This window comes from Dermacentor variabilis, chromosome 2 (genome assembly GCF_050947875.1).
Source record: "Dermacentor variabilis isolate Ectoservices chromosome 2, ASM5094787v1, whole genome shotgun sequence".
NCBI classification, from domain to species: domain Eukaryota; kingdom Metazoa; phylum Arthropoda; class Arachnida; order Ixodida; family Ixodidae; genus Dermacentor; species Dermacentor variabilis.
In genome coordinates this window covers 270,431,592-270,443,686 of record NC_134569.1, presented here as the reverse complement: position 1 = coordinate 270,443,686, position 12,095 = coordinate 270,431,592, and the positions used below count along the sequence as shown (strand labels likewise).

The 12,095-nt window shown below is 47.0% G+C and overlaps 1 protein-coding gene across 5 annotated transcripts in view; it reads left to right on the top strand.

Annotated features, from left to right (window-relative positions):
• The first annotated feature begins 7,626 nt into the window (after window positions 1-7,626).
• The window catches only part of LOC142573298 (COP9 signalosome complex subunit 9), a 91,675-nt gene continuing 87,206 nt past the window's right edge, over window positions 7,627-12,095 (top strand). For 2 of the 5 annotated variants that reach the window (XM_075682938.1, XM_075682936.1), the window contains exon 1: window positions 7,632-7,814. In XM_075682938.1, coding sequence (XP_075539053.1) covers window positions 7,743-7,814 — 72 coding nt within the window. In that variant the 5' untranslated portion in view covers window positions 7,632-7,742. Of the gene's footprint in view, window positions 7,815-12,095 lie in introns of all 5 variants that reach the window. The other 3 variants (XR_012826293.1, XM_075682940.1, XM_075682939.1) reach the window with 3 other exon arrangements.

Below are 12,095 nucleotides of genomic sequence, written 5' to 3'. Positions count from 1 at the left end.
CGGTGTAACGATCTCTGACGCGTTCACTTTCATCAGTAATCAGTAATACAGACATTTGCAGTGTTAGGCAAACAGATTACGAGCGGCAGAGGCCTAGAGCATAAAGGTCCGGGCACCACTGCAACACACGCATGTATTGTGTTCTGTTCAGATCAAGGTCCCTTATGCCTTGAAACTTAGTCTCTTTACACTAAAGATGCGATTCATGACCACAACTCCGCGTCCTGAAGTGTACGTTGGCTAAGCATTTTAAACACAATGCTTGGTGCCGCGGTATATGCTGGCATAATCGATCGTACCCAGTATCAAGCGCGAAATAGTAATGAATGCCTACAAAAACTGTAACGCCGTTTTTAGCGCACACGTTGGGTATTATTTTAAAGCAGTACACTTATCTATGGAGCAAGCAGCACGGAAACGAAACAAGGAATATAGTACTTACACTGCATAGGCGTGAAGTGTTGGCCGGCTGCCACTTGTCCCGTTTCACTTTTACAGTCCACAGGAGCCTTCTTTTCGGATCTCTCGGAAATGAAAACATTCTCCAGCCATTTCGGAAGTGATTTGTGCACGCAGGCACGCAATACCCCGGCATGTCTTCCTCGTCTTGCGGCCAAGAAAAATTGCAACCGACGGGAAGCAGGCCGCCGCACGTGCAACTGACGCAGGCGGGACGGGGAGGGGGCACAAATATGGCGCGCGTCCTCGCCGAGGCGGCACTGACCCTTCCAAAGGATGTCCCCACCCTCCACGGAGCGGCGGAGGGGGGCGCGCGCATCGAGGCACCCTACGAAACTCCAGGCCGGAAACTTTCCACTGTCAGGAGCCTCTAGCGGGAAATATTGGAACTAACGTAAGCATTCTGAAGTGATTCTACTATGTTGGTTTTGTTAGCAGCGGCGCGCGGTCAATTTTTCTGCCCTCTGTGGCCATTTGTTGAACTTGAGAGTGGGGGCCTGAGTGGGCTCTCGCTCTCCTTCGGATTATTACCACAGAACACCTATACAAACTTAGAGAAGGCAAACTGTACCTTCCACAGTGCTACGGAAATAAGCGTAGCGGTGGCGTCGTGAACTAAAGTATGTGACCACGGGTGGCGCTGTACAACAGGAAACGGTTCAAAGGTGCCGCTGTGTTTTTCGAAGACGCGGACGCTCCTGTGGACGAGGCTTCAGCGACTTCGTTCGTAGCTAAGTACTCTTTTATATTTATTAGCTAGTGTTTTGAAGTGTTTTATTTTGCATGGAGTAGGGGCGCAAATTTTGAATTTTTGGTAGGAGTAGGAAACGTACAGGCTTTGTCTAGGTCTGGCGGCTCCCCCGTTAGGCCTAGGGGGTATTTCTTTCAGCTAGCTCTTCGGATTCTTACATGGAGTAGGGAGTGATAATTCTTTGTTTTTGTTTGGGATAGCGGTCGAGGTCGGGTTTGCGTGAGTGATTTGGCGGACGTGCTCGCTGAGCCTAAGGACGTAGGCCTAGCGATGAAACCGAAGAAAGGGAAGGCCGCGGGGGACGCGGAGCAAGTGCAGTGCGACGAGTGCCTGCGCTGGTGCTCCCTCGACGAGACCAGTTTCCAGAGCTTAGCAGACGCGGAGGAATCTAGCTTTACGTGCAGGCTGTGCGAAGGGGTCAGGGAAGCAGTCCAAAAACTGGAAGGAAATTGGACAGCCAAGTTCGAAGAGCTGAAAGCAGACCTGAGGGAGGAGCGGGAGAAGCGGGTAGCTTTGCAGGAGAAAGTCACCGAGTTGGTCAAGGTGGAAGCGGTGCAGGCCGCGCAGTTGGTGAGGACTGTGGCCGAGCTTGGGGAGGCGAAAGAAAGGAGCGCCGAACTGCAAAGGCGGCTCGACGCTCTTGAGACTCGGGCAGCGGATAATGTCGGGTCAGGACACCAAAGCGAGGGCGAAGTGGGAGGCAGGGAGCCAAAGCAAGCGGTCGCCAGCTCGCCGCCGGTGAATCGGCGTAGCTATAGCGAAGCAGCGCAACACGCCCCGAGTGAGGCGACGCTGCAGCCACAGGAAGCCGGGAAGCAGGGAGAGGTAGGAGAGAGTGAAAGGGTGATTATCGCTGGCGACTCAAACATGGCTGGGTGCTCAAAAGCAATTGTGGAGAGGGTGAAAGGCGACAAAAGAGTGGTGGTAGGGACATTTCCAGGGCAGACACTGGGTTCTGTCATGGAGCGAGCAAAAGAAAAGCTCACGGAAAATGCCCACGTGCGCAACCTTGTCGTAGTAGCAGGTGGGCTAAATGACGTCCTGAACAGGAAAGGGCCAGGACTAGCCCAGCGCTTGGCGAAGGGGGTTGACGACTTGCGCGAGCTATCCCCTCAGGTGCAGATCGTGGTTTGCACGGTGCCGGAGGTGCCTGTGCGTGACAGTCACGTACAAAGAGCCGTAATGGCTGCCAATGAGGCAATATGGAAAATGAGCCGAGAGAAAGGCTTCGAGGTTGTCGAAGTAAACAGGGAAGTGAGAAGTTGTGGTGGTTTTAAACGAGATGGGATCCACTTCAATTACAGGCTAGCACGAGAAGTGGGCTGGCGACTTGGGGGTCGCGCTGTTGCTTTTTTAGGGGGCCCGCGGTCGCTCAGGAGGTCAGAGTAGGTAGTAATAAAGAAGGTCCCCTAGGGGAACATCAGAAGAGCATCGCCGTCGATAACAGGAAAAGGAGGAAAGCAAGAACAAGAGCTCGCCATGCAATAGGCTACATAAACATGCAGGGCGGCAGAAGAAAGGAAAAGTGGGCAGAGATTGAGGAGCAGTTACATAGAGAACAAATAGGGGTGTATGCGGTTACAGAAACGCACCTTAGAGACTCAGAAGAGCCGCCAGTTATTGAGAATTATGTATGGGAAGGGTGCAACAGAACTAAGTCGGAAAGAAAGGGAGGGGGAGTCGGAATGCTCATCCATCAGGGAGCCAAATGGAGAAGAGTAAATTCACAATGTCAAGAGCATCTTTGGTTATCAGCTACAATGAGTGGGAAAGAAACTTGGCTTGCAGTTGCGTATTTGTGGACCGGAATAAATTGCACAGAGAAGAATAAAGAGTTAGTGGAATGCATAAGCGCTGATATTAGGGGTTTCGGGAATGGTGCTGAGATAGTCCTATTAGGTGACATGAATGCCCACATACAGGATTTAGATGGCTATACCGACAATAACGGGAAGTCAATGCTAGACCTTTGCGAGCAACATAACCTCGTGATCGTGAATACAGGGCCTAAGTGTGAAGGACAGATCACGTGGGAAGTGGGAAACCGGCAATCGACCATTGATTACTGTCTGATGACAGAAGGAATTCATGATAAGTTGAGAGAAATGGTCATCGATGAGGAAGGGTTTAGCAGCATAGGGAGTGACCATAAACGCATCATTTTGAATATGGGATATGTAGTTGGGAAAGAGAGCAACGAAAGCAAAATGGCCAGTCCAAATTTGAACGCTGAACAAATAGCAAATATAGTCACTAGAGTGGAGGAAGAAATTGGCAAGTCGCCAAGTAAGGGGTGGGAATATGGTGAGCTTCTAAGTGTAGTAACGACAGAAATACGGAAAGAGAAACAACATGTTCATTGGAAAGGAAAAAAGAAACCGAAAAGCTGGTGGAACAAGGAGATACGAGAAGCGATCGCCGAACGACAGAAAGCATCTCGAGAGCACAGGCAGGCAAAGAAGGCGCAGTTGCCACAGGATGAAGTAACCAGTAAATGGGAAATATACCGGGAGAAAAAGTCTATGGTTCAAATACTGGTGCAAGCAAAATTAAAAGGTGAAAGTGAACGTTGGTTGTCAGAAATACGTGAGAAAAAGAAGGCCGCACCTAGAATATTTTGGAATCACATAAAATTATTAGGCAGGAAGGCAACAACAATACAACAACATATCCTAGACGAAGATGAAAACAGACTGGAAGGAGAAGCAGCAATAAATTACATCCAAAAAGTAACAGCCGAATCTTTCCAAGGCAAGGACAAGGTTGAATTTGAAGAAAAAAAGAGCATGAAAGAGACCCAAGGAGGAAAGGAGCTAGTGCTTACAAATTTAAACTGGAAGAAAGCGGAAGAGAAAATTCCTAAGCGCACAGCCACAGGGCTAGACGAGGTTCCCGTTAGGCTGATAAATTAACTGGGACCAAAAAGTAAGGAAGCTCTCGTGAAAGCAGTTGAAAAAAACTTTAAAAGATAGACGAATACCAGACAGTTGGCGACAAAGTAGAATGAATTTAATTTATAAAGGTAAGGGGGAGAAAGACAGAATTCACTCGTATAGACCGTTGACCATTACATCGGTAATATACAGGCTAGCAATGCAGGCAATCAAATTAAAGCTTCAAGCATGGGCAGAAAATAATGGCATTTTGGGAGAGCTTCAGAATGGCTTTAGAATAGGTAGGCGTTTGGATGATAACTTGTTTGTTCTTACTCAGTGTATTGAAATATCAAAAGCAGAAAGCAGACCGTTGTATGTGGCCTTTTTGGACATTACAGGAGCATACGACAACGTAGACCGCAGCATTTTGTGGTATATTCTGGAAGGGGAAGGCTTAGGTAACGATTTTATACAGCTTTTGAGAGAGATTTACCTAGAAAATACTGTTTGCGTTGAATGGGAGGGGATGAGGAGCGCGGAGAAAGTTCATATCAACAAGGAACTGAGGCAGGGGTGCCCTTTATCCCCGCTGCTGTTTATGATGTACATGGTGAGGATGGAGAGGGCGCTAGAAGGAAGTAATATCGGGTTTAATCTCTCATACAAACAGGCAGGTACAGTAATAGAGCAGCAACTCCCAGGTTTATTTTATGCGGACGACATTGTGTTGCTCGCAAACAAGCAAAGTGATTTGCAACGTCTGGCTAATATCTGTGGACAGGAAGGCAACAATTTAGGTTTGAAATTTAGTGTTAGAAAATCAGGTGTTATTGTATTCAATGAAAACAGTGAACAGACAGTGGAGATACAGGGCTAAGAAATACCTCGGGTAACAGAATATAAATACCTTGGTATATGGATAAACGAAGGCAACAGATATATGGAAACACAGGAAAAAACCATAACAGTCAAGGGGAAGAGAAATGCAGCCATAATGAAGCACAGAGCGCTATGGGGATACAATAGGTAAGAGGTCCTCCGAGGTATGTGGAAAGGGGTAATGGTTCCAGGACTTACTTTTGGAAATGCGGTTGTTTGCTTTAAATCAGGGGTACAATTAGGACTCGACGGGAACCAAAGGTCAGTGGGTCGCCTCGCATTGGGCGCTCACGGGAAGACTACAAATGAAGCTGTGCAAGGGGATATGGGCTGGACTAGTTTTGAAGTGAGGGAAGCTCGCAGTAAAATTGAGTATGAAGAACGGCTGAGGAATATGGAGGAAAGTAAATGGGCTGGGAGAGTGTTCAGGTATCTGTACAGGCAAAACATTGATTAACAGTGGAGGAAAAGAACTAGGAAGCTTACCAGCAAGTATGCGGCCTGTGGGGTGGGCAACACAGCAACAAAGAAGGTCAAGCGGAAAGTCAGAGAGGCTGAATTAATCTCATGGGTGGCGGCAATGGAAAAGAAACCTGCCATGAGTAACTACTTAAGGGGAAAAAACGAAATTAGGAAAGAAACCATTTATGATAACTCAAAGGGAAGCTCATTACTTTTCGAAGCGAGATCGGGATGCCTTAGAACACGCACCTATAAAGCGAGATATAAGAAGGAAGAAGAAGCATGTGCTTGCTGCGGTAAAGCTAGGGAAACGACGGAGCATATTTTATTAGAACGTGAAGACGTCTATCCAGCGGTCGATTTAGGCACCACTGGCCTCCTTGAAGCCCTTGGGTTCAGCGGGAGCAGTGGTAAAGCAAACAGGTCCGCAATAGACATCAGTAAGAGGCGATTGGAGGATTGGTGGAAGAAAAGTAGGGAAACGACAAAAGACGGAGACGTACAAAAGCACAGTTCGCAATAGGGTATCAGAAAATTTGGACGTGGTAGTTCATAGTGGTTTTTTTTTTCATTGGTGAATCTAGGTAGGATATTAGGCAGCATAGTAGAAAGAGCTTGGTGGCGCAAGCCACCGCCCCGTTCCAAAGGGGACGCTCATAACATCCATCCATCCATCCATCCGGAAACGGTGTTTTGCACAGTATGGTCGCTTTACCTACTGGGTTCTGGCTGATGCGCATCGATCGTGCTCCCGCCAGTTAGGTTGCTGTGTGGCAAACGTAGCGCCTACATATGTATGTAGGCGCTACGTTTGCCACACAGCAACCAAACTGGCGGGAGCACGATCAAGGCGCAGCAGAATATATGTAGCGCTGAGTCATATCGAGTTAAGGCACACTCTGAACTGACTTTTAAGGGCATCCCGAGCGGTTTTTCGTTTATTACGCCGCCGTTACCCCGAGTTGTGCCGCCGCGCTCCAGCTGTTGCATTTCGTGTAGGGCTACTGACAGAGTGCGGTTTCCAGGTGGCACGATGGCCTCGACTGGAATAAACGCACACACCAAAGATTGAGTAAGCTTGAAAATATTTTATTTGCATTTTACAAGTACAACAAAAAGCACACGTCTACGGATCCACACAAACGCGGTTACATAGTCAAGAACATAGTCATGAAATGGCTCATTAATAAGGGTAGCACAGACGCACAAGAAAGAAGACCTAAGCTACAAAACGTACAGTCGGCTGCTAAACATAACTTCCCTGTCACCGCGTGTCACTTTTATACAGCATCTTTAGAGCACTACCAGGCCGGGTAATTTGGCGAAAAGAACGCAACAGCTTACGGCCGTCAGCTGCCTCTTCCTTACGGGTGTCATAATTATCCTAATCTCCGCATCAACGTCGTGCAAGTCCGCACAGGTATCTCTATCTGAACCACATGTGCCAGCTTAATACATGTGTAGTGAAATTATGATAACCACTGCGTCTTATCAAACGTATTGGTTTTGCAAATGCGCATTACAGCTGACGGAACGACATACTGTAAGTGAAGCACAAGAGAACAAGGACAAAAGGAGGATGCAACACTTGAAGAAGAAGTGAAGAATTAGTAGGCGTACAGCAAACAAGCGATGACGGAGAACACACAATGATGCATCGGGTGTTCTGTGACATCGGTTTGCGTACTTACGGTGTTATGGAGATCAACGGCATAAAAACGTACCTTCAAGCGTATTCCGTCAACCTCCGCCGCATTCATTATGATAATCAACGCCTAAACAAAATGAGGCACTATTTTTTGCCAAGAGTAGACCTCTTTACAGCAAGTCTGTGTAATGACTCGCAGACGAAACCAGCATGCTTTCGAAAATGTTTTACCGCCGTAGTATTCGAACGCCAACGGCCAGGAAACACATCGATACCAATAGGCTGTCGGCTGTCGGTGGTTAATCAAGTACAAAAACCTTGACGCTATGACTAAAAAGCAGCTTCAACAATCAAATTTTTAAAAAAATCAACTGCCTATTTGCCTGAGGTAAAAAAACATCCTTAGACACCTCGATTGTTCATGTCAATGGTTTGTGTAAATTAAAAAAAATCAGCATGTTCAGCGCCCCTAGCAGAGAAAGCACCAATTAAAGTATTCGACCAAATTAGAGTAGCTACACTTGCGCGCTTACGCTGAAACGCGCCTCGATTGATTTTTCGCCCTCTGTGGCCATTTGTTGAACTTGAGAGTGTGCGGGGCCTGTTATTACGTTGTTACGATCACAACAACACAACAGGGTCGGCGGTGTAGCAGCAAGCTCAAAAGATGAAGCCCGGAGTAGTGGTCGCGGACGAGATGTTCCCTGAAGGTGCCGGACCGTACACCGACCTCGAAGAGGTACAACTTCTGAGTGCGAGTCGTCGTGATTGCCCGTTTCACTTCTCCTGAGCGCTGTGTGCGTCTTTCGAGCGTGCCTGACCTGATATTCCGTGGAGGCATAGGGATAAAAGCCGGGAACGAAACTGGAGTGCCGTGCTCAGTGAAACAACCTGGCGAGCTTATATGGGATGGCACATGGATCGGTAGATTCCTCGTTGGCATTGCATTGTTCTCCTCTCACGGACGCGGTAGCGCTGCAGAAATCGCGGGGCGCCTTTTTCTTTGCAGGGTGCTTTTCTCGTGGCTACGATAGGTAGCGTTTTTCACCAGTACTGCTCCAGGAGGGCACGTGTAACCGGCGAACAGAGGCCCCAGGGGAGCACCTGATATTCTGATGAGACTCAGTCTTTAAAGCAGGTGGCATAGGATCACCAGGGCACCCAAGGGGCAGTGGGGGGAGCAAAGCTGGAATCAAGGCTGTTCCGATTTCATGGCGCGCGTTGATGTAGCGGCTACTCCTTTGACAGTGTGGCTGCCATGGTGGAGATCGAACCCGTGACTTCAAGGAGCGCCATAGCTGCAAAGCTATCCTGCAGGGCACAGAAGTGTTCAAGTGCGATGATGTTCCCAGGACACTGCAGTGGTTTAATGCGGCTTTAAGTCTGCACGCCGTGCGTCAGTTGCCCGCTTCACAAATTTGCCTGGTGTTTATCAGAACCAGCAGAAACTTACCGTACCTCAAATTTATCCAGTTTGACCGCAACCGCTGTCGTGTCTAGTAGGATGCCTCGGGGGCGCGCGCATCCTCGTTTCCTCGCCTTCTCATGTTACCTTTTCGCTCTCCCGCTCAAGCCCCGTATATGCGAGTTGCGAGCTAAGAGTGCCAATCAATCATTTAGTGGCTGCCACGGCGCTTCCCATTCTTTCCTCCCTACCATTCTACATACTTGCCCTCCGGACGGTTGCATGTTAGTAGAAAGGTAAATGCTGTAGTTTCAGCAATGCTTTTGGGAGGGTGTCACGCCATGGAGCTCCAGAGGGCATTGTGCATATTCAATGCGGTGGAAAGCTCCAAATGAGTTTCTTGCATCGCTTTTCCTTTCTGCCACACTCTTGCCATGTATATACCTGCTCTGAACCACCTCGACGCAGTGTGCCAGAGCAGCAGAAGTGGGAAAGTCGGAAGGAAGAGGCAAAGAAAGCTTCGCTTTAAAAACTTGAAGAAATGTAATCAAGCCCAGGCACCAACATGTGGCGCAGCAATGCCAACGAGGAATCTACCTGGCACATGCCAGACGCACTGACGACACATTTACGTGGGTAACCCAAGTTGTAGAAGCCCTACACTGTTAAAAAAGTTAGCACCCTTTGAGGCTTACTTTGTCAAACAACAATAATTTTCTTTCTTGCCGGCATTTCCTTACTTTGATGCTGCACACCAGTTACTTCCAGGTCAGGAACAGCATGCATGTTACCGGAGTAACTTAGCATTCTCGGCAGGAAAGTAGCTAGTGCTGAGTTTTCAAGAAAAGAGATGCAAGCAAGGCAGATGATGATTATTGTTGTGGGACAAGCCCCAAAGGGTGCAAACATTTAAATTTTATGAGTGTACTGCATGTGTCCTGCACATGATAAGTGCTGGCACCTGTTGGAAAGCACATTAAAATGTGTTCTCCAGGAGCTGTTTTTATGGTGCTCCCATGCACACAGCTAGCTCTGCTAACAGTGCTCGCAAATGATGCTGTGCACATTGCGCTCATGTGGCAGCACGAGTGGAGTGAGCTACCTGGTTTGTGGGGTAAATTATTCCGACTGCTCTCGTACTTTATATAACGTGAACCTTAAAGAACCCTGGGTGGTCAACAATATTTCACAGCTATGCTGCCCTCACAGCCTGTTCAGGAATGTAAATCCCACAATATAATTTACACAGCTGTCATCATTCTTTTGGTGCTACTTTTCATGGCATTTAGTTTTTCATGCAGACCTGCGGAACCTGTTCTCTGTATTTATTCGCAACTTTGGCACTGTTGTCACTGAGTCATGCCCCTTTGAAAAAATTCAAAATTTATTAGATTGAGGAATTCTAGTGCAGTCGGAACACATGAAGGCAGAACATGTTGCTGCCTACTGTAATAGGTGCTTTGTACAAATTTATTGTTTGCTAATGCAAATTGAAGAATGTTGCATTGTTTATGATGGCTTGCTATGACAGCATCTTGTAGTCATTAAGGACCTCTGTATTGCATAACAGCGGTAGCGGTTCTCAAAATTAGTGCTTAAAGGTGTTCTTACTTTTAAATTCTGTGTCCCACTTGCCTTTTTAAGCAGCCGTTGACTCCGTATCTACACTATGGAGCCTCAATGCCCTGAAGTCACAGATAGTTAGCGCACCTTTTTTGCAACCCGTTCAAAACATTTACTAACTGGTGCACACTGGTGAAGGTGGGGCTCCTGTGTTATCATAACTCAAGAGTGCACCAGCCAGCCTAGTGCAGTGTTAGCAGGCCATGCATTGACTGAAAGGTGTTACATTTGCCGATAAAATTGTGCGTTCCTCTTGGAAACCCTGAATAATTAGTTCTATCCTCTTGAGTGCGGAGTGGACTGCTTTTGGCAGTACTGTCATAGTGCGTCTGTACGTGCACGGCCGCGGGATAAGAAAAAATGGTGGGTCCTGCCGCGTCTGGCTGGGTGCAATGTGAGCGAACGTGACAGCCATAGTTGCATTCTCAGCTGCTTGGCTGGGCCAAAGTTGCGGGGGACAGGTTGCGTTCGGCGACGGTGTTCCAAGCGTGTTCGTGGTGCATTTTCTATGCCGATCCCAGACAAACAGTCCCGGCTGGTGGTGCCACGGTGGAGCACAGCGTTTTCGATACATGCGACAGGCCGCACTTTTTTTTTTTTTTTTTATGCAGCAGCCGTGGTACGTGTCAGTGGTGCAGACTGGTATTGTTAAGAGATTAGGTTTTGGTGGCACTTTTTTCACACTTGAAGCTGCACTGCACTTGGTATACACTCTTAGCTGGTCATATTGAAAGGTAATTATCTGTTGTGCTCTCAAGGAATTAAGGTTTCATAGGGTAATTACGGGATTGACAGATGTTCAACAAAAATAAAAATTAAGCACAGATTTTCTGTCTCTATTTCTTTAGTAATGTGCAACCTTTTCTGAGCCCAAACAACATGTTTGGTCACAACTTATTTCGCTGCATGTCCATAAGGATGTTTTTTTTTTATTTTGTGCGTGACATGCAAGAGCTTTTTAAAGTGGCCTTGCCTCTTGCTATCATTAAGGGTGCTGTGCTGCCATTGGGCTTAAGAGGCAAGAAGTGGAAAAGCAGACGAGTAGGGAGGAAGAAGTGAACAAAATCAGACTTATGACAGTGAACGCAGGAGCAGGTGCTGCATGGTATATGTTGAGCAGCTAGCACACTCATAGTTTGCAGGTTTGGTGGTCGCACTCCCTCGCAGCGCTTGTGTGTCATCTGCTATGGCCACCGTCGCGTGGAATCGAGACACGAGAGATCATGAGCATTAGTAATGGTCTGGCTGTAGAGGCTGTAGAATTTCACAGACAACATGCCAGTGCAATCAGGGAGTGCATCCGCTAAACCTACAAGCTACGAGAGTGCACTACCGGAGTGCTTTGCATGTGGCTGTATATTGAGCTTTAAGAATCATCTAGCTGCACAAAAGGGAAGAAAAATATTTCATTTGTTTAAGCAGTATTATGTTTGCATAATATTTGCCTTAACATCCACTCAAATATTTAAAATACCTTTAACACTGATTCCCACGTAAGCGTGTTTTTTTTTCTTCCTCACTTTCTATCAGCCTGCTGATGCAGAAAGGTGAACCAAAGCAATATGGTGCTCTTCTCACCATGACCTATATCCAGTGAGGTTTCCAACAGATGTCAAGAATGCCTTCAATTTTCTTTAATTGCACATTCAAACTAATTTGGAGTATGTCTTAATAGATGGAATAATCATAAGGCATTTGTTGTCGATGAGGTGATCTTCTCAGCATGGGGTGCTAGCAACTTTGTTTACTTTGCATGTATTGTGTTTATGGGAATATAAGTGCGAATTGTAGTCTTTAGGATGAGTACAGTTGACACTTGTACAATAAATGGCTCTACAATGGAAGGACTTGTACAATGAAGGAATAATTCTGTCCCAGTCATATTGTGAGCTGCGCAGTACGTGATCTTTACAATGAATTATCTTGGAGGAGGCCCCAAGCACAACTTCATTATACAGCCGAATCCAACTACACAGAACCCGTTCACATTAA